Genomic DNA, 24,286 nt, shown 5'->3' with positions numbered 1-24,286 from the left:
CTCCGTTCGCCCTGTGTCCTCCACCATTCACCCACCGTTCGCCCTGTCTGTACCTGATAGAGCCCACCCAGGGACGGTGCCCTCCCCCACTGTCTGTACCTGACAGAACCCAGCAGGAACGGTGCCCTCCCCCACTGTCTGTACCTGATGGAGCCCACCCAGGGACGGTGCCCTCCCCCACTGTCTGTACCTGACAGAACCCAGCAGGGACAGTGCCCTACCCTACTGTCTGTACCTGACAGAGTCCACCCAGGGATGCTGCCCTCCCCACTTTTTGTACCTCACAGAGCCAATCCAGGAATAGTGCACCTGACAGAGCCCACCCAAAGGGCAGTACTCCAGGGATGTGTGTGTATCTTGCATTGGGAGCTGTGGAAGACGCTGCTTCAGTCTGTCTCTGCTCTGCATCCTTTTAGGAAATGAAACCCAAGGAGAAAGTCGAAGTGTCCAGCTCCTGCGTATGTCCTGATTCCCGCCGCACCAGCAGTCTCAGGACCATCGCCGCCCTGCTTGATGATGGTGGAGTGTGTGGGGTCCCCACTGACACAGTGTATGCCTTGGCAGCCTCCTGCAAACACCCACAGGCCATCCAGAAGATTTACACCATCAAGGTAGGCATGCGTCACAGCACACAGAGTGTTGTTACCATAAACTGTACAAATGTGAAGCCTACTGACTTTGTCATTGCTATGTTGATGAACACTTTTTGTCAAACCAAGTGAGTAGCTTGGTGCTCTCTTTGTTGCCCTTGTTGTGTTTCCCCCTTTGTTGCATCTAAACGCACGCATGGCCAGGATATCATCAAGCCTCATTTTTCCAGAGAAACTTCTCATTCACATTAACATGTAAATAGAGAAGGGGAGATAAGACCAGCATACGTCCTCCCTAAACGAAACACTACAACACAAAAAGGTATGGTAGCTCAAGTTAAAGGAGGATTTGTTCTCCTATTTGCGAATTCAAGTCTGAGCCTTATTTGGACGTCACAGGAATTCTGTCAGATCATGTGGGAAGACTAATCTTGTGGCAGAGGAAGCCTCATACACAGTTTGTGTCATGCTTCATCACTGGCAACCTCTCTCCACCCTGGTGGAGTAGTGCCACCAGGGTGGACTCGAACTCCTGGTGGACTCGAACGAAAGAGGGAATTCGTAGATAAAGATGTAGTGGACAGATGTCGGGATCCAGATTGGTCCAAAATACCCTGGAATACCCCAGTATATCACTTTTAATATTGGGGACCTCAGGTATATCTAAAAACATCATTGAGATGGTAAGTGAGAGCAATGGCTCAAATCATCTCCCTAAGTTAACATGTTTGTGCCCCTATAGTTAGTCTATATAGGTCTTGGGCATTCTTCAGGGTGAAGGATCCCTATTGGACTGGCCTATATATGCCAAACGTAAAACTTGGTGAAACCAAAATCCCAGGTGAATCCTACTTGGATATAGGTCCATTACACCCTAATTTAAGGGATCCCAGCTCCTCGGTCTGGAAGGGGACAGTGCCCTCTTTAGTCACACATTCATCAAAAGGCCAATGTGCTTCCAAACCTGAAAAGACCGCACCATCTCTTAGTCGCTAGACAAATGTGTGACTAAAGAGGACATCATCCTCTCCAAGACCAGGGAGCTGGGATGAGTAGCACCCAGGTTTAATGTTGACTTTAGTGATGGGCTGGTCGGGTAGTTATATGCTCTACAGATACTTTAACATGAAAGCTGAGAACAGCTAAATAAAGATCTAAAATATCAGCAAAAAGCTCAGATTGCGAAGGCCCCACTATTATTTTCAGGTCTCACAAACAGTCTCAATCGTCCACTCAAAAATCACTATTGTGGTTGTCAGTGGAAAAGTGGGCAAAGTATTACATGACTTGTCCGAGTTATGTTGTCAACAAGTGTCTACTCAAGGATCAGGAAAGAACAACCCTGTTCAATGATTGTAAAAACCAAGATTCAATTTGACAAACAAACAAAGAGGCCCCTCACATTTCCATACAAGGTCTAAAACTTCACCAGTTCATGTCATATTCTAGATGATGTCCCCTCCAGTGGTTTCTTGTGGTAATCAGCATCCAGTGATCTCTTATGCACATCCGCATCTAGTCTTCCGGTGATCTGTTATGATCATCAGCATCTAGAGACACTTAGATCAATATAAACCACTCACTAATTCTCAATGGTTCAGCTAAGGGTACTGTGAATGCACTTTAACTCTAGTGTTTGATTCTTATAGATTTTAGTCCCCTCCTTAACTTGTATGAATGAGCTATTTCTTGGCTAGACACTACTCTGTGTACCATTTACAAACCAGGGACTGTAGCATTTCAGAAGAAGTTTTTACTATTGATCGAGAGTCACAGTTGCCGCAGGATCCCTTCCCAGGTCATGTGCTATGATGCTTCGGGAGTGGAGCAGTCCCTCTTCTCATGCTGATCTGCCTGAACACCCCCTCTGTTTATCTCTTGTCTGCTTTAGGACCGACCCTTGGAGAAGCCCATCTGTATCTGCATCTCCCACCTCGGCCAGCTGCGGGACGTGAAGCCCCCATTTAGCCCTCTCCTGTGGGAATTCATGGAGAATGTCTACCCTGGGGGCATCAGCTGCATCGTTCAGAAAGGAGAGTGGCTCAAGAGATTGGGTGAGTATCATCTCTGCCATCTTCTTAGAGGAAGCTCTGTATGGATTTCCTACTCTAGCGACTTGCGGCTTAGGGGTAGAGTCGTGAAATAGAACTGGATGGTGCATATTTCAGGACCAATTACTGCCCCATTTCCATACACAATGTGCTTTGCTATCCCAACTATTGATCTCATGCAGTTATGCGTTCACCAGTGTCATACACCATCATGGTGTCTAGAGACCCTCTTCTCACTTAACCCTGTTTGTAAACCATGGTTCAAGCTCCCACACAAAGACTCCTCTGATATGACTGTAGCATACCTAGCTCATGTTTCTTGAAGCACAATGCTCTTGGGAACTCCTTACCTCACAGGCATTCCATCCATCACTTTATGTGCTCTTCCCCCATTGCCAGATTCACTATACCGTAGTCTAATGCACCCCTTCTTGTGTACATATCTTCATCTCAGCTGGCTCCTGAATCCATAGAATATGGTGCATACAATCAAGTGGATTTCCCAGACCCTCATCTCACTTAGCACACCAAAAGCGTGTCCACATTCTGAAAACTCTCAAATTGTCCACAGTAGCTCTTCTCTCTTAGCTCCTGCCTCCTTACATCAATGGTAATGCACCCCACTCTAATGGGACATATTCATATCATCTTCCTCCTATAATCCTAATCTCGGTTTCATCCACCCGCTCCATGGCCATTATGGGTTCTCATTTCAACCTAGCCCATGCATTGCTGGACCCTACTCTAGTGCACACCCAAGGTTTCTACAGCACATCATTTCACCTGGCGCTTGCATTTCCAGGTCATGGTCCATAAACGCTCATGTTATTGATAAACCCTTGCCTCACTGAACTCCTGCATCCTTAAACCACAGCCCATAAACCCCCTGATGTTTGGCAAGAGACCCTCATTTCACCTGGCTCCTACTTCCACATACCATGACCAATCTATCCATGAAGACTAGCGTACACCTCCTCATCTCATCCTGCTCTTGTATTCCTTGCTCAGTGGTCCATGGTGTCTCCCGACCCTTGTCTAGTCTGATCTGTAGACCACGGCTCAGACACCCACATGGCTTCTCAGGCCCACACCTCAGCTCGCTGATAAAAGTCTTGATCATGACCAATCCAGCTCTATGATCCACTCTCACCAGAGCCTAGAGGCGAGCTCTGTACGGAGTGCTCTATATAAATATAGTTAGTCAACCACTGACCACTCATTCACTTGAGTCTGAACTGCTGCTAAAAGATGCTTTTCTTTTCTCTCTTTTCAGGGGTCGGACTGGCATATGACATTGTGGGCACCAAGGACTCCATTATGATCCGAGTGCCAGACCATAGTATCTGTGCACACCTTACGAACATGACTGGCCCCCTGGCTATCACCTCTGCCAACCCAAGCGGGGAGAGTGACAGCACCCACCATGACATGGTTACCTCGTAAGTATCGGTTCAAGACAGATGTGCTGAAAGCAGAGTGTGGGATAGGCTGTAGGTTGGTTGTTTGCTGGGAGATGAGGTTAGAGCCATGGAGGAGTTGGGTAGGGAATGGATATAATGAGAATGGATTAGTCTACTGACTGACATGTGAATAACAGAGCAGAGGGTAAACTTTATCTGATATGAACCGATTTGTAATCTAGTTTGTAATAAACTGCAGAGTTGAAGCACATCTGTATTGTAGAGCGCATGTATTCCTAGATAACTGGGTAATGAAATTGTAAAAAGTTCTTTATTACTCCCCATCTAATGATAGACATCCTCTGAATATTTATTATATTTCTCTGTTCAATAAATAGACCAGTCCACCCTGGTGGATTGGAGTTTGTGCAGGGCCACCGGCTAATGTTTACTCACGCATGGCTTTCATTGTCTAAATTACCCTGATTGTAATCCACTTTTAATGCATTTGGGTGCAGTTACATTTGTTGGGCTCATTGTAGGCTGTCCTCATCATGTTGATGATCAGAGCAGGTAGATGTTGTTTTCTAGCCCTATGTCAGTTCCTATTACAAGAGCTCATACAGAGGTCTGTGTTTCTCTCCATCTTTGCAACAGGCGTTTGAGTCACAAGTTGGAGGGAGTGCTGTGCGATGGGGACTCCAACGAGTTGGTGGGCTCCACCGTGGTGAACTGCCTGAAGATAGACGAAGGTGAGTCTAGTGCTGGTGCTTAATTCTATCCCATTACTGTTCCCCCGGACTCTAATTTGACCAGACTGTGATTTCTAAGCTGGTGACAGGCCTCTGTCCCTCTGCAAAGAGAGTTTTAATCAAAAACAAGAATGAAAGAATGAGGGACTCAAGAGAGATATGCTATCTTCAGCAATAAGATTCAAGGTCTTCAGCATTAATGGGTTACTGAAATGTGTATTGTCCAGCTCCAAATGGTGCTTTTCAGCCTTTGTGGAGAATGCATGCAGCATGAGAATTTACCACATCCTTCTTTTGAATAGGAGTGTGCAAAATCATGTAATTTCTTTTGCAAAATTTCATGAAAATTATGCAAAATTATCTGAATTGGGTGAAATGGGCTTTGCCAGTATCTCATGAAACTCTTCCTGTGAAAATGAATGTGAGGTACTGGCAGGAGACTGGTTCTAGCAGAAACTGTCTCTGACAAGATATTTTGTGCATGAACCAGTGTCTCAGTAGTTATGCAAAATTGCACATATTTGCCAGAGTCATTTCAGTTTTGCACAGATCTAGTTATGATCCCACCTCTCAACATAAAAAGGATCTTCTCTTCTCTTCTCTGCAAGAAGGAAGAAGATAGGGCTGTTGATTGAGTGACCTTTCACATCCTTCGAGGGTGATATCCACCCTTTCCCAACCAGGTCACTTATCTCCATTGGTGGGCGGTTTGTGGTCTTTATCTGCTGACATTGTACTTCTTTCTCCACAGGCATCCTGACCATCGTTAGGGAGGGCTGCGTGCCCACTGCCCGCGTCATGCAGACATTTGAGCGGGTGAAGAACGCACTGGCATGAGGATGAGTGGACGTGCATTGAACCTCGATAAGCCAGTCGTTTCCAAATAACCACACCTGCAGAATCTATTCTCAACCTAAGCCAATTTCATTTTACGTTTTCCAGTTTTGAAATAACCATATCTGAACCTTATTGCCTGGCTGTCATTTAAAGGGATATTGTCTCCATATAATACGGCCTCGTGGAAAAGGATTTCTAGTACCTGCGTAACAGCGTTTGGAATTTCTGAAAACATTTGGAAAAAAGTCTATTTTTGTAAATACCTTTACCTGTACTTAGCTTTCACCAGGTCAATACTGCAGAACTAGCTAATAACAATATTTATTGTCACACATCTGATTTATTGACTTGAATCCCAGTCCTTATGGTCTGCAAAGCTAGTAACACATCAATGTGCTCGGTCCACACACCACCCACTTCTCCTGCCTCACTTAAATGCCATTCGGGTGTTGTGAGTGCTGCACCTGAAAGCTTGACCAGTAGGTGCAGACTGCATTCAAAGTAATTTGATTGGCTGTCCAACTCTCAACTTTCCAGTGCATATTGATATCTCAGGATATGTCTCTATGTGAGTCACCTTTGATAATGTATAAAGTGACAGACCTCTCTCATAATTCTGGTTCAGCAGACTCAACTCATTCCTTTGCGGGAATCATAGCGCTGTATGTCCACGGGTGCAAGCACTTGGCTGTGGTTTATCTTGAGATACAAACGTCTTAATGCTCATGTAGTTCTGTGCCCTCCGACTAAAAACCATGGGTGCCTTGTTGTCGTTGGAGCTCAAGTTGTAGACAGTTAAATCTTTTGTACCAAGAGGTGAAGACCGATCCAACAGTAGATTAATTGATGGCCTTGTGGAGTTACATATTCTTCAATCCACACACTGGTTAAACCTTGGGTTCAACTCACACCGGATCAATCATTCTCGGCCAGAGGTGGTGACTGGTGGTAGAACTCTTCCTACAAGTTTCAAACTCTGCTAGAGCCTGGAGCATGCACACGCCTCCTCGCACGCTAGCATGAGATATCCGTTCCAATGTCCCTCTATTGCATGTCACCAAAGAGGCCATATCCTACTCACATGGGTGGATCACAACTTGCAACCTTCCTGGTTCTCAGGGTGATCACCGTCAGTGTTGTTGACGATGTCTTCTGGACAAGGCTCCCCCAATCCATGCGTGGTACCAGACTCTGACATTTTGTACAGAATGTGAAATATTTAATAATGTATGATCCTATAATGATAATGTTATTTATAATCATTTATTATAGTTCAAATCTGATGCGGGCATCGTTGATGAATTCTATTTATTTTGGTACATGAAGGAATCTGATTCTATGGACTCTCTTGGTGGACTCACCGGGTACAATATTTGTAGAGTCGGCTACACAGGCTGAGCTCAAGCTCTTATGTATTGACTCCACTGAATGGAGGGGTTACCATGGAGGTCCACTTGAGAGGGCGACCTTATGTTTTTTATATATTCTGGCTCAAAGTTTTTGAATATTTATTGAAACGTCTGTCTCTTGAACTAGATCTTACTAATGGAAAGAAATAATAGAACTGTATTTGAGTGCGCGATCGCACCTCTAGAGCGGACTTTGCCGCTATGATGTGTCTGTGTCTTGATTGTCCTTGGACCTACCTTTTCACTCTCACAGGGACATTTACCTTAAGGAGACAGGATTTTTAAAATAAAAAATGGTGCGGTTTGTACCCCGTCTGTCAACACGATCGATTGGGGAGAGCAGAAAGCATCAGGTTGGCATGGGGGGCAGATAGACTGTGTCCTCCCACTCTGTGTAGCCCCCCCCCCCTTAGGAGCGCTGAGTATAGATAGTACTGTGAATTATAAATGTGAAGAACCCACAGAGATGAAGAAAGATGCTTTAAGATGTACACAGAGGGCCTATCAATGTGGCAATGCCACTGCAGTGGAACAAATAATTTACTTAACTTTTTACACTATTCGATGTTTTCATGAAGATGTTTTTCTTGTGAATCACTTGCAATGATACTGTTTTAAAATATTTATTTATGTGAATATGTCTGTCTGTTAGTATGCTTTTGTTGTCCATATCTTTTCAAATCACTGTTCATCCATATGTTGTGTGCCTTGTTTTGTCAATAAAGCTGTAAAAACAGGAATATCTGAGTTTCTGAGTGTGGTGCATCAATGCTATTGATGAATACAGGCCCCAGCTAGGCCCGCAGAGTACAAGGGTTCGCTCTCCTGTAACAAGAAGCTAGAAGGAAGTTGGCACGGAAACTGCAAAGTACAAAGACAGAGTTTATTAACCCTTAAGGGTGGTCCTACAACCTATACAACACTCTTCAGTATTGCATAGAGTAGCACAAAGAACTTGCATACACAGTCCCCTTTTATACACAACAGAGGGGCTCATAAGTGGGTGGATACAGCATGAAGCAGAGTTTATTACCTTTTATGGTCATTTTCGATACAGAACCAATATGTGGGCGGAGTTAATGTTATGTTATGTTATGTTATGTTATTTTAATTTATTCAGCGCACAGCTACTCGGAAGTGTCCCGGCGCTATAGACCGCTGGGGAACCCGTCCTGGCTATCCCTGTGAGATGGTCCCTTTCTGGGTATCTCCAAGGTGAAACCAGGCATCCCCGGCGTCTGTGGGGGGCCGTTGTAGAGATGAGGCAAGCTTAATGCCCAGAGTTGCCGAGTGTGTTCCTGGTTAGAGTAGGTACCGAAGCGAGAATTATCGAGTCCATTTTGACCCTGGTCCACGACCCTGCCGCGTCGGGAATTGAACCCTGGGCCCTGGCCGATTCTCTGCTTACGGTTCTGCCGCCTCTAACCAGTGAGCCACACCTCTCCACACACCTCTCCACACACTCCTTAAGCCCGCGAAAACATGGTCAAGCAAGGACTAACTGATAACAGATGTGGTCAAGTCTGGGCATGCGCCAGACGGACAAAGGAGCTATTTATAGACTGTTACTAGGCAGAAAAAGAGCAACTAGCGAAAAGGTAGGACTCTTCTCGTGCTGAGCACGTGGAGACACAACAATACAAAATGGAGTCCGGACATTAGTCAACATAAGACAAGAAACATGTTTTAACTAGAGAGAATTCATGTCTTTAGTGAATGCTTAATCATATCGCTGTTTTAGTTTTCAACAGACGACCCTTTCAGCATTCACTGAAGACATTCGGCTTATTAGGATAATCATCATATCTGTCAATTTTCATCATCTCTTCTACCTCTTTAGTTAAATGTTTCTGATAGGTGACATTGGCAATAGCTTTCTTATCAGGAATACAGAATGACACACATAGGGAACAAAGTAAAGGACCACATTGGACACAAATGCAACAAGAAAACAGAATTGCTACAATAATACAAAGACCAGTCAAAACCTTCCACCCCCATGTGGTGATCATTGCCCAAAACCATCCAGACAACGTCCAAGTGCCATTTTCTGTATGGATTTCAGCTGCAATTTTATGTAGTTTATTGATAGCATTATAAACTGATGGCGTATGGTCAGGAATAAACACACAACAACTACTTCCGATAATTTTACATGCTCCACCTCGGTCAGCTAACATAACATCTAATACCATACGATTCTGTAATGCAACAATTCTGGTAATTTGTAATTCTTCCGTAAGATTCCCAAGAACAGCAGCGGTTTGATTTGTCACAGCCTCTACAACTCTTGTTAATCTTCGAACTTTCCTACTATTTAGGGCAGCTCCAACAAAGAAAAACAATCCTAAATTAAAATCAATATACTGCTGCAAACTAGTATCAGTTTGGTCAACATCATCAATAGATAGAGTACGTTTATACCTATTTACAGTCACATTGTTCAACAACTTCAAATCTTTATGATAAGATGCAGGTGCCAAAAATACAGGAGGTAATAGGAATGCTACATAGCATACTCCGGACCAACCGGCTGGCAAATGATAATAACCCTTATTCCCACATACGAAGTATGTGTTATGGGAAGCTAAGAAAGTACTATTATTCAACCCGTCAGTGTTCAGGATAATGATACAGTCACTAACACCAACAGGAATATAACCCACACTCTGGACACACAGGTCCGCTTGAGCTTGTGCCACTTGAATCACAAACCGTTCTCTCCCTACAGTGTCTCTAGTGTTCGTAAAAATGTAGGGGATCGATTCATTGTCTGGTCGATATTCCTCCCATTCCCATATTGTCCCATTCGCTTGTGGATAACCATCTTTATCTTGATGACATTCCTTATTAAGTCTAAAGAGTAATCGTCCCACTGTAGGCTTCCGTGTGGCAAAAAGCAAAGTGTACCATGCTCTACAAGAGCCATTATGAGAAAAGGGAAGAGGTATGAATGGCGTTCCTCCTTTCTTCTGATGAGCTGGCATCATACCACATATCCAAAAGTTCGTAGCATTAGTAGCAACATGGGTGTGATGCAACATCTGGATGAAAGTGTTATTCAAATAAGACTGACGATGCTTCAATTCTTGATACGGAAGGGTATAAAAGTAGTGCTCCTCAGGCACTGGGGTGGTCAAAACAAGCAACTCACGGGCAGGAGTCACATCCTCAACAAACCATGTGGTTATACCAACAATAGCCACAATGATAATAAAGCTTGTCGCACAAAGAATCTACTTCTTCTCCATCTTGTAGTAAGAAGTCAATATCTTCCTGAAACTAAAAAGGTTGTCAGAACTCTTCCCCTTAGGCAGCCGTTGATTTCTTCACCAGCGGGCCAAGACGGGTGTCGCTACACTAATGCAGGGCTGATCCCCCCCCTTGCCACATTGGCTCCCCGTTTCACTAACCTAAGGGCCGTTCTGACAACTTTGGATACAGCAATCACTTTCTTGGTCGGAGGTGATATCTTCCTCCTCCAGAAATCGTTTGGTTCGGGAAGAGCTCCTCAGTGTCGCTCGGTTCCACAGCACGGCCTTTCTCCGCAGTCAGGATTTCTCGATGGTCGGTCAACACAGCAGGCTCCACCAATCCAGGCGGCACTTTACGACAGTGCAAGGAGTGGATCCAGTTCTTCCGATTAGAAACCCGCACAGCTGTCCTCGTTGCGAGCAAGACTTGCTCAGGACCAACCCATCTCGGCTCCAGACTGTTCGTCCTTTCGAAAACCTTCAGCATCACCTGGTCCCCAGGTCGGAGATTATGACCCTCACCTGTGGACCGATCAGGGAGCGCTTCTCGAACCTGTTGATGAATAGAAACCAAATTATCCGTTAACTGTGCCAGATAATCATTCATCATTACACAAGGTACATCATGCAGTGACTTAGGTTTTGGTGGACCCCAAATATTCATTGGGCGTCCAAAGACGATCTCATAAGGTGTGAGACCGGTCCGAGAATGCGGTATCGATCTAATTGACAATAATGCCAGCGGTAAAGCGTCTGGCCAAGTCAAAGAAGTCGAAGCTTGGATCTTAGCGATCTTAAGCTTCAGAGTACCGTTATACTTCTCTACCAATCCCGCAGACTGAGGGTGAAATACTGCATGGAACTTCTGGGTAATGCCTAGACCCTTCAGGATATACTTTATAACGTCTGCTATAAAATGAGGTCCGTTATCACTCCATAACAATCTGCAAACACTGTATCGAGGGAAGAACTCCTTCAATAGCATCTTGGCTGTAGTCATTGCAGTATTGTCTTTCGCAGGGTATGCCTCAACCCATTTGCTGAAGGCACAAACCACTACTAGAACATACTTCAGATTGTTACAGCGCTCAAGTTGAATGTAATCCATCTGCAAAACCTCAAAGGGTGCAGTAGGTGTTGCAAATCCTCCTGCTGGAGTTCGTGTACCCTTTCCTGGGTTATACCTCAGGCAAATCATGCAAGTCTGCACTACCCTCTTTGCCGTACTAGCGATCTCCGGATGCTCTCAAACTCGTGTGAGTAATTTAACAATTGCGGAAGCTCCGACATGCGCTAGTCCATGTGCCATCTGAACCATAGGTTGTACGAAGGCTGTGGGTAACTTCCATTTATCCATCTGCTTATTTCTCCAACACCCTTCGTCATCTAATTTTCCATCATTGGACCATTGCTCCCGTTCTTTATCAGAAGCGGTCCTCTGTATTTCCAACACTTCTCTCCTAGCATCGTGCCATCTTTCTGCCTGTGACTTCACAACATACATTGCAGTAGCACCAGGCTGCATCGCAGTCCCTCGTGCCACCCGGTCTGCCAGAGCATTCCCTTCTCCAACTTTATCAACCACTTTCTTATGGGCACTACATTTAATTATAGCAATCTTCTTTGGATATGTTAATGCAGTCAAAAGGTTGTGAACTAACTCCCCATACATTATCTGTGCTCCATGGGACGTTAGAAAGCCTCTCTCCTTCCAGAGTAGGCCGAAACGTGCGCTACTCCGAAGGCATAGCGGCTATCTGTATAAACATTCACACACAATCCTGTACTGAGCTCACATGCTCGTGTTAATGCTATCAGTTCCGCTGCTTGAGCTGATTTCTGCGGTATGCGTGCAGTCTCCACTATTGTTTGTAATGTGGTAATTGCATACGCTGCTGAAGTCGTACCATCTGGTAGCTTCAGGCATGATCCGTCCACCCACAGTTCTCCATCTACATCTGTAAAGGGCGTATCCTGGAGATCAATACGACCCTTTGTCTGTTCCTCAGTCACAAGAATACAATCATGTGCTTTTCGTGCTTCAGACTGAGTTTCCGGGAACGGCAACAATGTGGCTGGATTTAACGTTGCACACCTCTTTAACGTAATATGAGGAGCCAAAAGCGTCAACTCATATCCCGTTAAACGGGCACTGGTCAAATGCTGCGTCTTTGTCTGATTAAGCAGGGCATCAACAGCATGGGGAACTAATACCAACAGCTTATGGGATAACACAATTCCCTCGCTTTGGCGTATTGACACAGCTGTCGCCGCAACCGAGCGAAAACAACCAGGCAATGCTCGGGCAACAGGATCAAGTACGGCCGAAAAATATGCACAAGGGCGCTGCTTGTCGCCGTGCATCTGTACTAAAACTGATAATGCACATCCATCATTCTCATGCACATACAGTGAAAAGAGCTTCGTATAATCAGGGGTCCCTAACACTGGTGCTGAACAAAGGGCTTGTCGTAATTGCTGAAAGGCAATTTCACACTCATTTGACCAGGGAAGAGGAATTGGTGTGTCTTTTGTCAAAAGTGCTAACAATGGCTTAGCTATGTGTGAAAACCCCAATATCCATTGCCTACAAAAAGAAGCAAGACCCAAAAATGCACGCACGTCCTTCTGTGTGGAAGGCACTGGCGTGTCCAAAATTGCTTGAATATGATCTGGTGTGAGTGCACGCCCCTCCTTAGACAAAAGGTGACCCAAATAAGTCACCTTTGGTCTACAGAATTGCAATTTCTTCTTTGACACTTTGTGATTGTGAGATGCCAAAAAAGAAAGCAAGGATAACGTACTCTTCTCACACTGCTCAGGAGTGTCAGCCGCCAACAAGATGTCATCGACATATTGTATAAGGGCGACACCCTCGGGCAGAACAAAGGAATCCAATTGCCGTTTCAATGCTTGACTGTAAATGCTAGGGCTTTCCGTATAGCCCTGGGGGACTCTACAAAATCTATAAGACCTATTATTCAGAGTAAAACGGAAAAGGTATCGGCTATCAGGGTGAATAGGGATCCAAAAGAAGGCATTTTTCAAATCAATAACTGAAAACGTGGTCGCCGTTGGCGGGACCTAAGTGAGTAACGTCGTGATGTCAGAAACCACTGGATACTGAGGTATCACAATCTTGTTCACTTCCCTTAAATCAATGATAAACCGATAAACCCTAGTATCCGTATCTTTCTTCAAAATGGGTAAGATAGGACTGTTGCAAACATTATAGGGAACTTCTTCCACTACCCCCACCTTAATCAAATCCTGCACAATCTGTATGAGTGCCTCCTCCCCCTCCTGGGAAATACGATACTGAGGGAGGCGTGGTAACACCGCACCCTCCTGGACACTAATGTGGATAGGCGGAATCACCATCTGTCCCACATCAGTATCCGAAGTGGCCCACAAAGAACGAGGGAGGGAAGCTAATGCAGTATCCTCCGCAACCACACACATCCGGTCTGTCATCGGGTGATTATCGTTTAAAATCACCCGTACTCCAGCGGGGGAACAGCGGATCGTAGCTCTGAAATGCTTGAGCATATCAAGACCCATAATGTTGTCAGGCGTGTTCGGGGCAAGCAGAAACGGACAGGGTGCAGAAAAGGGAGCAACATGGAATGCAAGGGGTCGGGAAAGAGGGCTTCGAGAGAGTGTACCATCAAACCCTACCGATGTAACCATTAAGCCAGATGGGGGAGCCCTCGGAACCAATTGCTTGGACAGCGCACTGCGGGTAGCTCCTGTATCAACTAGGAACCGATCAGTAGAACCCAAAACATTTGCTGAAACATAAGGACCCTTTTGATCAACCGGCACTTCAACTGATTCTAACCCCCATCCAACGCAATCCTATGCATGCTGTGAGTCATGATACCCAGAACGGTCGTTCCCAGACATTTGATACTGATGTTGCCTATCAAACACATTAGGCCTATCCCGTTGCTGTACGCTAGGCTCAAATCGAGTACGATCATTAGAGTTCCCTCTATAATTCGAAAAGCCCCCTCTACCTCTCGGTGGTCCCTGACCACGTCCCGGACGAGATGCATACAACACCGGACAATCTCTGGCCCAATGACCCGACTGTTTACAATACGCACATTGATTTCTATTTACATCTGACCGACCCGAAGTGGGACCATAGAATCCTCCCCTACCTCTATCGACACCCCGACGAGGCGGACCATACACTTGCGCTAACATCACCTTTGTTTTCAAATCTTTCGATTTCTTCTCCTCCTGCCCCTTCGCTTCTTGCTCCTGACGCTCATAATACTGAGCCATAGTCAGGAGGGATGCCGGAGACGAAGTGGACCAAGAACTTTCACTCGCTTTTAAACGAGCTGCTATTCCCGGTAATAAGTTCGCCACATATTTATCCACAAAAAGATGGCGACCCGTATCATCCGTAAGTGACTGACCACTGAAATCATGAAATGTCTCCTCAAAGCGCGTAAAGAAATCTGAGACTGATTCATCAACCTTCTGTTTACACGATGCTAACATATTCCAGTCAATCTTTTTAGGGGGAATAATCGTTTTCAGCTTAGTCAAAATAGCAGCAGGAAGACCTAAAATAATCCGCGGTGGTTTTTGCGCGGGTTTTCTCTCCTTATCCTCATCCTCAATCTCGGACCACCTAGCCTTAAAAGCGGGAACATCATCCACCTTCCGCACAGATCTCCACATATCCGGTGGTAATATGAGCCCAAAAAACAAGTCTATATCTGCTAAAGTCATGGTACAAGAATTCAAGGCCCCCTCGACCTCTTCATAAAAGGCCGCTGGATTCTTGCGGGGGTCAGGCAATGCATTCTTTAATGCCATAACATCAGCCCTATGCCAGGGAGTATAGACCCAATTATACACAAAATATCCCTTGGCATCGGCGGAAGTAGTATCTGAACTAGTTCCCGCTCCTTTAGGAGGAACATAAAAAGGTGCCGCCTCTCGCATCGGTTTAGCATGCACTAGTTCGCTCTTATCTGAGTGGGAGGTAGATGGTTGGTCATCGCTGATACGTGGATCCGACTGCTCCTCCTCCCCTGCTTTTAGGCGCGCTCTCTCTTTAAGGTCACTCGCCGCGTCCCGCAATGCAAACAGTCGCCGGACCGCATCAGATGCCTTAGAGGGAGAAAAAACACCGTTACGCAATGCTTTAGCATCTAATACTACATCCTCAGGCTCAAAAACTTCTGAATATTTCCGAAAGGCAGTAATCACTTCATCAGAAAAGGTTTCAAGAAAATACAACTTCTCTCTATCCCGCCACTTTTCCAAAGAGTCCAACAATTCAGCAAGGGATAACTTGCCCTTAAGTGCACGAAGAGAAATTTTCCGAAGCTCACTCATACGCTCGACTGACAACATAGACCGCGTGTCTACCTTATCCGAAACCAATCCAGACTCCTGTGATCTCGGGGCGGAAGCGCCAACATAAGGGGGCGGAGAACGATCTAATAAATAAAAATCATCTTCAAGATTAGTAAGGACAGGATAAAGTGGCTGGCGGACAGCATATTGACCCGAGACTTGCAACCTACGCTCTTTCTCTTGTCTCTCCGCCAGTTCTCTTCCCTCCCGACGCTTCGCTTCCTGTGCTCGCACATGATCATTTTTCCGTTGCTCTTTATCAAACAGCGCTTTCTCACGTTTCTCTCGCTCACGCACTTCCTTCACCCATAACCGTACACATTCAAACATGTCTTGCCGAGCACGCCGTTTACACATACACTGTTCCACATACTCAATCTTACGCATATCAAATGATCCATACAAAGGCCATCGTAACTCAGGATCCTTTTTGGTGTATTTCCTCCACACTGTGCTGTACATTATAGAGGAAAGACCATGCTTCACATACATATCCCTATTAGGAGTCCCCTCTGGGGGGGCTGGAGCAGATTCCTCAAGATTTAACCGGTTTCCAAAGCAGCAGCACCACTTACGGAGTGCGCTAAAAGCAGGCATGCTCAAAAATAATGCAAAATATGCAGTATTATCAAAAAAATGGCACTTAAACTTTGCGCCGTTCAGATTTAAACAACTCCGGAGAAATATCTCCACATTACCTGCCTATATGTGTTGCAACGCATATATTCTCACAGTCATCAATACAAAATATGACCGGTCATCACAAATCAAACTCAAATAGCCAACCCAGGCATCAAAACTTTGGAGCAAGTACCGTACAACGGTTCTTACCAATCAAGAGTGTCCAGGTTCCAACTGCCAAGTTCCAAAATTCGCCCAAACGGCTGTCACGGCAAACCGACAGAAGAGGTCTCAGTCGAGGACCGGCGCCACCCAGAAGGTCAGCTCGGAAGGGAAGGAAGAAAACCTCGGGATGCCAGGACTAAAACGCCACTGGCAGTGATCACATCCCCGGTAAAATTCCTCACCTTCGTCATGACCAGTCCTTTGAGCATCCGAGTCGCCGATGAGCCCCACGTGACGGGCGCCAATTGATGAATACAGGCCCCCGCTAGGCCCGCAGAGTACAAGGGTTCGCTCTCCTGTAACAAGAAGCTAGAAGGAAGTTGGCACGGAACTGCAAAGTACAAAGACAGAGTTTACTAACCCTTAAGGGTGGTCCTACAACCTATACAACACTCTTCAGTATTGCATAGAGTAGCACAAAAAACTTGCATACACAGTCCCCTTTTATACACAACAGAGGGGCTCATAAGTGGGTGGATACAGCATGAAGCAGAGTTTATTACCTTTTATGGTCATTTTCGATACAGAACCAATATGTGGGCGGAGTTAACACACTCCTTAAGCCCGCGAAAACATGGTCAAGCAAGGACTAACTGATAACAGATGTGGTCAAGTCTGGGCATGCGCCAGACGGACAAAGGAGCTATTTATAGACTGTTACTAGGCAGAAAAAGAGCAACTAGCGAAAAGGTAGGACTCTTCTCGTGCTGAGCACGTGGAGACACAACAATACAAAATGGAGTCCGGACATTAGTCAACATAAGACAAGAAACATGTTTTAACTAGAGAGAATTCATGTCTTTAGTGAATGCTTAATCATATCGCTGTTTTAGTTTTCAACACTATGTCCAGTCCAGGTTTATCTATGAAAACAAACATGCATCTCAGGACTGAAGGCAGTATTGGAATCCAAGCGGATAAATCCAACCCTCCCCACAGGCTGGGACCCCTGACACTTACATACAGCACAGGCACTCCGGATCAGGCCTCTGGGAACGCATAGCAGCATAAGTGCATCCTTGTCCCCAGGGGGGTGACTAAAATATTACCTCTACGGGTCCCAGGGCACTGAAAGAGAGACAGGAAGGACCACCTGGGCTCCCTTAAAGCTTTGGAATATCGAAGTTTATCTGACTCACCTTACACTTTTTGTGATCCAATGAAAAGGAACAGGAAATGGACTCCACTCATACCCCTGAATCAGTCAGACATGCCCCTAAATCACTCACACATACTCCTGAATCACTTAACCTGAACCACTCAAATACACTTCTGAATAACTCACACATTCCCCTGAATCACTCGGACATACCCTTGAATCACTCAGACATATCCCTGAATCACTCGGACATACCACTGAATCACTCAGACATATCCCTGAATCACTCACACCTACCCATAAATCACTAAGAGATACCACTAACTCATTGTTATCACTAACAGCGAGTGAAAGATAGTGAAATCAGTTGCACTCTCCCTCTGTCAATATTCATGCACACAAGAGCAACTGATTACTCAGATATTCTTATCAGAATACATTCCGTGTCCTATTATATCAGGATGTCAGGTGTTACCTCTGCTTAGTTCTTACTCTTAAGGGGGTATCCAAAGATTTTGGAGTAGATGCCTCGCTCACTTATCGTGACATGCTTCATCATCGGCACTTATCCACACCCTGGTAAGATGGTACTAGGGCGGACTCAACTATAGTTGGAAATGGGAGTTCTTAGATAAAGCAAACTGAATAAGCAGAAACCCAGAAAAGGGATGTATTAAAAATACCTCAAGATATACCCATAGGTTTTACTTTACTAGGGGGGTACCTGGGGTATGGATAAAAACGTGAAATTAGTGGGTTCTATTGAATACAATTATTCAATTATACCCAAGATGTTTCGGCCCTCCCTGTAAACCTAATCCAGTCTGGGGCCTTCGTCAGGGCTGTCTCGTCAGTGTCCCTGCACTTTCTTGTGAACGCACACCATGCACACTCATGAGGCCTAATGCTTGGTTCTTTGTTTCCAGAGGATTTTCCTCTAGTGCATCCTTTCAAGGGTCATGCGGTTCGTGCAGGATGGTGCTGTTTTGTAGTCACACATTCATCAATCAAAAACTCACACATACTCCTGAATCACTCAGACATACCCCTGAATCACTCGGACATTCCCTGAATCACTCGGACATACCCCTAAATCACTCACATATACTCCTGAATCACTCAGTCATACCCCTGAATCACTCACACATACCCCTAATCACTTCCACATACCCCAGAATCACTCACACATACCTCTAAATCACTCACACATACTCCTGAATCACTCAGACATACCCCTGAATCACTCAGACATACCCTGAACCACTCGGACATACCCTGAATCACTGACACATACCCCAGAATCACTCACACATACCCCTGAGGTACTCCGCACATTCCTACATCATCACTGTGTTCTGGTCTCCCAGATAGAATGACACATCCCTTACAGCTGTAGCAGAGGATTCCTGACACTCCATCTGTGATTCTTTAATCAAAGAGTATATCTTATCACGTGTGAGCATCCGACTAAAAAGAAGTGCACTTCAGTGCCATGGCATGTTCTGTTTCCTACCCCTGTTTCTCTTTTCTAGTCACACTGAGTGTTTAAATTAAGGTTTCTAGAATTCAAAGCCAATAGTACCAATTTTGCGCCACCAGGAATATGTTCCTGTGGAACTTGTAAATCTGTTCTAAAAACTTGCTGAAAAAACTCGCAATCTTCTACTAAAATTATGTGATGGTTAACTAATTTTTCCATGTACCTTTTTTATTTCATGCATATGGTCACCATGTTTAGGCAGGAACACGTTTTCTCTATTTTTCTGAACAAAATATACCCTTTGCACAAGCTTACCGTGGCCAAATATGTTACTGACAATGTTTGGTTTTAATAGGCTTTGCTTCTCCACCTCTTGTTGTGGCTTTGATTTTTATGCCTTTTTACCAATGGGTAATTTCCACATCGAGTCCTCATTTTCAGAAGGACCCCACTCTTGCTTCCTGAACTTCCTTTTCATCTCTTTTTTCCCCCATTAATTCTCCCTTTCTGCCATGTACTTCCCTGATTATGTATTTTGTTTTACTCAGCAAACTCTCTGCATTTCCTGGCGTTTTTGATCCGTTGGCTACTTTCTTTCATTTTCTTCTTCTACTCCATGTCTTCTAATTTCACCCCCTTCCTCCTTCCCTTACTGTCCTCGTCCCCTTCCTTCCCTTCCCTTCCCTTCCATCTTCTATAGAAATAAAAGAAGGACTTGATGACTGTCTACTTTACGGCAACTTTAAGGTAGTCTCAGTTGCCAGGAATCAGTGCCCTGAAAGAACAGACTAAAGAGTTGAAATACAATAAAGCACAACTGGAGGCGGGATTCAGACCGGTGGCAAAGGGGACATCGGATAAAAAGAGCAAGGGGAGATGGATTAGTATAAATTCATAATGGAGAAGGGACTAACCACCCTGCTACTATGGCGAGCCGGCAATGTCTTTAGAGATGGAGAATTACCTCATAACGGTCCCTACCTTCTCATGGCTCTATGCACAGCCCTCCACCGACCTCATCACTGAACCATGGGAGTGTTCTGAGCAGGCGCTTAAGAGCACGACTCAGCTGCACAAGTGCTCAGAGTAGTGCGAAGGCTTTAAACCGGGGTACTATACTCAGTGCCGAGGAGGCCGCGCCCTGAGAGCAATCTGTACTAAGGAATGAGTAAGAGTAGAAACAGGATTCCCAAGGCACCTCCACTCCGAAGAGAACGGAACTCATCACCATCCCTTACCCAAAAGATGGAGAGAACAGAAGCAAGTAGTCCATCAGTATCAGACCACCCAACTCCAGAAGAAGCCAGCAGCCCATCAGTATCAGACCACACAACTTCGGAAGAAGCAAGTATATCATCATTCCCAGACCACCCAACTTCAGAAGACCACCCAACTCTGGAAGAAGGAAGTAGTCCATCAGTATCAGACCACCCAACTCGGGAAGAAGCAAGTAGTCCATCAGTATCAGACCAAGTAACTCCTGAAGAAGCAAGTAGTCCATCAGTATCAGACCACCCAACTCTGGAAGCAGCAAGTAGTTCATCAGTATCAGCCTACCCAACTCCGGAAGAAGCAAGTAGTCCATCAGTATCAGACCACGTAACTCCGGAAGACCACCCGACTCCAGAAGAAGCAAGTAGTCCATCAGTATCAGACCATCCAACTCTAGAAGAAGCAAATAGTTCATCAGCATCAGACTACCCAACTCCGGAAGACCACCCAACTCCGGAAGAAGCAAGTAGTCCATCAGTATCAGACCAAGTAACTCCTGAAGAAACAAGTAGTCCATCAGTATCAGACCAAGTAACTCCTGAAGAAGCAAGTAGTGAAGAAATCAAAACCTTCTCAGGGGTTTCACTGATACACCTGGTCCTTTTAAACCAACAAAGAAGAGATTGACACAGAAGCTGTAATATAAAAACAATGCATTTTTTAAACCTCAGCGAGGTAGATTGCGTCACACAGTACCCTCAAGTCACTCACAGAGAACAGGGGCCTTATATACCCACACAGGGGCTCAAAAGAAGGCGGCACAAGTACACATGAGAAGAGTTACACACATAGATGGTCATACAGAAAATGCACAGTCAACAAGTAGGAGGAGTAATGAGTTGCTGACATCAGTTAGAACAGCCTGACAGTTCTATACTAGGAGCAGGTGCATTCTACTAGCTAGGCCCTTCTGAGCATGTGCGAGGTTCTGGAAGAGGGAGAAATCAAATGGCTAGCACATAGCCAACTAAAATGGCTTCCAAGTACAAAATGGCTTTCAGCTCATGCTAACAGATTCCTGCAATCTTTAATGGATGGTCCTCTTAGCATGAGCTAAAGACATCCCTATGATCTAGTAGGAACATAGAAAATATTTTGCACATTTATTTTCATAAATTCATCAATATCCTAAGCCATTGCTAGGTGGGCATTTCTCATTCTAAATATTGTTAAGCGGGCATATATAAGGTATAAGCAGGAGTGCAAAGGGAACAGTAGAGAGTAATGACTATTATCACAAACAGAACTACCAATATTTTTCAACCCTAAGCAGAAATCAAATCCTAGAACCAACTAGTCCAATTCTATGTAAAAAACATTTTCAATAGACTTTTCCAGTGTTCTTTCTATGAGGGCTAGAGTATCAATCATTATAGTCAAGGAAAGGGTAAAGTAACATTTGTCAACTGCTCAGATGAACTTTTCTCTCGCAGAATAAACATTATTCCTAATGCAAATATTAAAGCAGTCGGACATATTATTACAAAAACGATCCAGGATCCAGGGGACCAGGAGGACCACACAGGGCCATGAGAATTAGGACGAGGAGCCGCAAAGGGCTGCTTCTCCTAAAAAATGGGACTACTAAAGGGGTACATTAGTAACAAAAAGAAGTGCTTAGGGAAATTGAAGCCGCTGTACAACCAGCCAGAGGGGAGTCTTCTTCCTGTGTCCGTTTTGAGCCTCACAGGCAGGCTCTTGTTGTTCCCACGGTGGAGCTGCACGACTCGCAACTCAGGAATCACGGCCCAGTTTCAAGGGAAATGTTTCTTCTTTCAGGATAGGGCAATCACCTTCCGGGGCAAATGGCCTCAGCGATCCTGTCCAGTGTCTCAGGCAGTGCACCAGTTTTCTTCACTTCAATCTAACAGGCACCAAAGACACAGCACCTGTACCCTGAACTCAAGTCCTTCCCTAACTCCTGTATTGCTCTGCTGGCACACTGCTCTTTCGTTGGGGCCACAGATTGTATCCAGTGTGCCCAGGTATCTCTTGATCAACAAACAAAGGTTCTAGACTTTACAGCCAGCATTCAGGAGCGTGATGCTGAAGTGCCTGAAGCAACCCTTATTTCAAAGGGGGTCACCTCAAGCAAAAATAACCTTGCCGTTCTGGTCGGCCTGTGACTCTCAGCTGGGCATCAAAAACTTGATTTACGATTTCTCCTTTCTGATTTGTGACCCCGTCTTTCGCCCAAGACAGTGGCAGGGGCAACTTGTCTTCACATCCGGCCTTCTACCTTCACTAAGGTCCTAGTTGCCAGCAATGCCTGTGCTGGTTACATTCACCTTGGCTTCAAGCTGGACTGGTGCTGACTTCCCAGGCTGGATCTGATGTCCGGGTCCCTTCTTATTTGTTCTCTGTTATCCAAAATAATGAAACTGTATTTCTAACTTTTAAAACAACAGTCTGTAATGCAGGCCTTTATACCAGGTTTACACTGACTTACAATCTAGGTGACTCAGCATTTTCACCTCTGTAGCCTGCAGTCAGAAATAGCCACAGCTGTTGCTTGTGATCAGCAGGCGTCAAATTCTCACGCCTTTCAAGCCAGCACAAATCTATCGTTCTGTAATGTGTGTTTCGTTCAACAACAACCATCTCACTCAGATAATGTGAATACCTTTTAATACCTAATACATAAGGATAAATGCTGTGACATTTTGTATCTGAGTCCAAATTATTGTAAAGACCACAATTTCGTTTTTTCTTCCTTTCTATGAGGCCTATTTTATTCCTATTGATTGGGAATTCTAATTTTATCTTTAGCATTGTGGCAATTTGCACACATGTATAGTGTCTTACTCTGTCAATTTTAATGATAGCGTGCAGATATTTAGCATATATTACATAATTCATTGCTGGATTATTGTAAAATATATTTTATTTTAATGATATTTTGCATAACAGAATGATGACAAAAAGAAAATACATTGAGCTCATTCCAGACATTTTCAGAAGGGGGTCATACACTCAGAACACACAATAGAGCACGCTTAAGGCTAGCCATTCTTACACAAAGAGCGCAATTGCTACATACTCACACAAGTACCACCAATGACAAACCACATAGACATTTAAACACACAACCCACAAATCAACATTTAGGACCGAAACAAAAGACAGCCCACAGACTGTACTGAAACCAAACCATTTGTAAATATTAATTGTAAGTCATATTTACAAGAAAAGCTCTCAAAAGTAGTTCGAAAACAGCCCAAAGGACTGTTCCATTTTCAAGAAGCCAAAATACACCAAATTCGCCAATTTGGCTGGCAGAACACCAAAAATCGCTCTGCTTATCACCACTTATGAATGTTACTAAGTGCACAGACCTGTATCCTTTTTATGTACATATTTAGTTCCTTGGGGTACTAGTCACCAAGGAAGAAATACATTTTTATACCTAAACCTATTTAGGTATCCCCCTCTAGGGGAGCCGGCTGATTCCATACAAGTTCCATAATGGTACCTCCAAGAAAGCAACACATTCTACGATGTGTGCTAAGAACAGACATGCCAAGAATATTACAGCATATACAATATTATACACAAAATAGCACTTAACTCAAAGTGTGCCGTTCAAGTTTTGAAACGTTTCTCATTACCTGCCTACATAAATTGCAATTTATATATTTCCAAATTCCAAATAGTGGCCAATTTCCATACAATTCCAAAAAGCACCGCAAGAAACGACCTTAACAAGCACAAAAATCTCCAACCTCTCAATGCCAAGTTCTGAGTGACCTAACGGTCGTTTTTAGAATACTCACGCCAAAAAGGTTCTCAGTCAGGAGTGGTAAACATTTGGAGGAGTCAAATCGGGAAGACCAGAAATATACTGGCCTGCAGAGACAGAGAATCTCAGTGTGGGGTACCTTCTTAATAGAGTCCTGTCGTGTCCTCCTCAGTAG

At 44.7% G+C, this 24,286-nt stretch overlaps 1 protein-coding gene across 1 annotated transcript; it reads left to right on the top strand.

The window, feature by feature from the left end:
• The first annotated feature begins 345 nt into the window (after nucleotides 1-345).
• Nucleotides 346-7,769, top strand: LOC146788934 (uncharacterized). The gene is made up of 5 exons (XM_085629960.1): nucleotides 346-611; nucleotides 2,482-2,644; nucleotides 3,915-4,080; nucleotides 4,699-4,793; nucleotides 5,545-7,769. Exons 1-5 carry the CDS (start codon nucleotides 420-422, stop codon nucleotides 5,628-5,630), a joined length of 702 nt encoding a protein of 233 aa, XP_085486086.1. The 5' UTR covers nucleotides 346-419; the 3' UTR covers nucleotides 5,631-7,769.
• Nucleotides 7,770-24,286: the final 16,517 nt, after the last annotated feature.

The sequence above is a fragment of the Triturus cristatus genome, chromosome 10 (assembly GCF_964204655.1).
Source record: "Triturus cristatus chromosome 10, aTriCri1.1, whole genome shotgun sequence".
NCBI classification, from domain to species: Eukaryota; Metazoa; Chordata; class Amphibia; order Caudata; family Salamandridae; genus Triturus; species Triturus cristatus.
Note: the sequence above shows the minus strand (reverse complement) of the source record. Positions and strands in the feature narration are given on the sequence as shown.

Excerpts from the sequence above, each read along its gene's own strand:
- LOC146788934 (XM_085629960.1), top strand. The coding sequence starts at position 420 with ATGAAACCCAAGGAGAAAGTCGAAGTGTCCAGCTCCTGCGTATGTCCT. Across the intron at positions 612-2,481 it reads AGAAGATTTACACCATCAAG|GACCGACCCTTGGAGAAGCC; the intron begins GTAGGCATGCGT and ends TGTCTGCTTTAG. Across the intron at positions 4,081-4,698 it reads CACCATGACATGGTTACCTC|GCGTTTGAGTCACAAGTTGG; the intron begins GTAAGTATCGGT and ends TCTTTGCAACAG.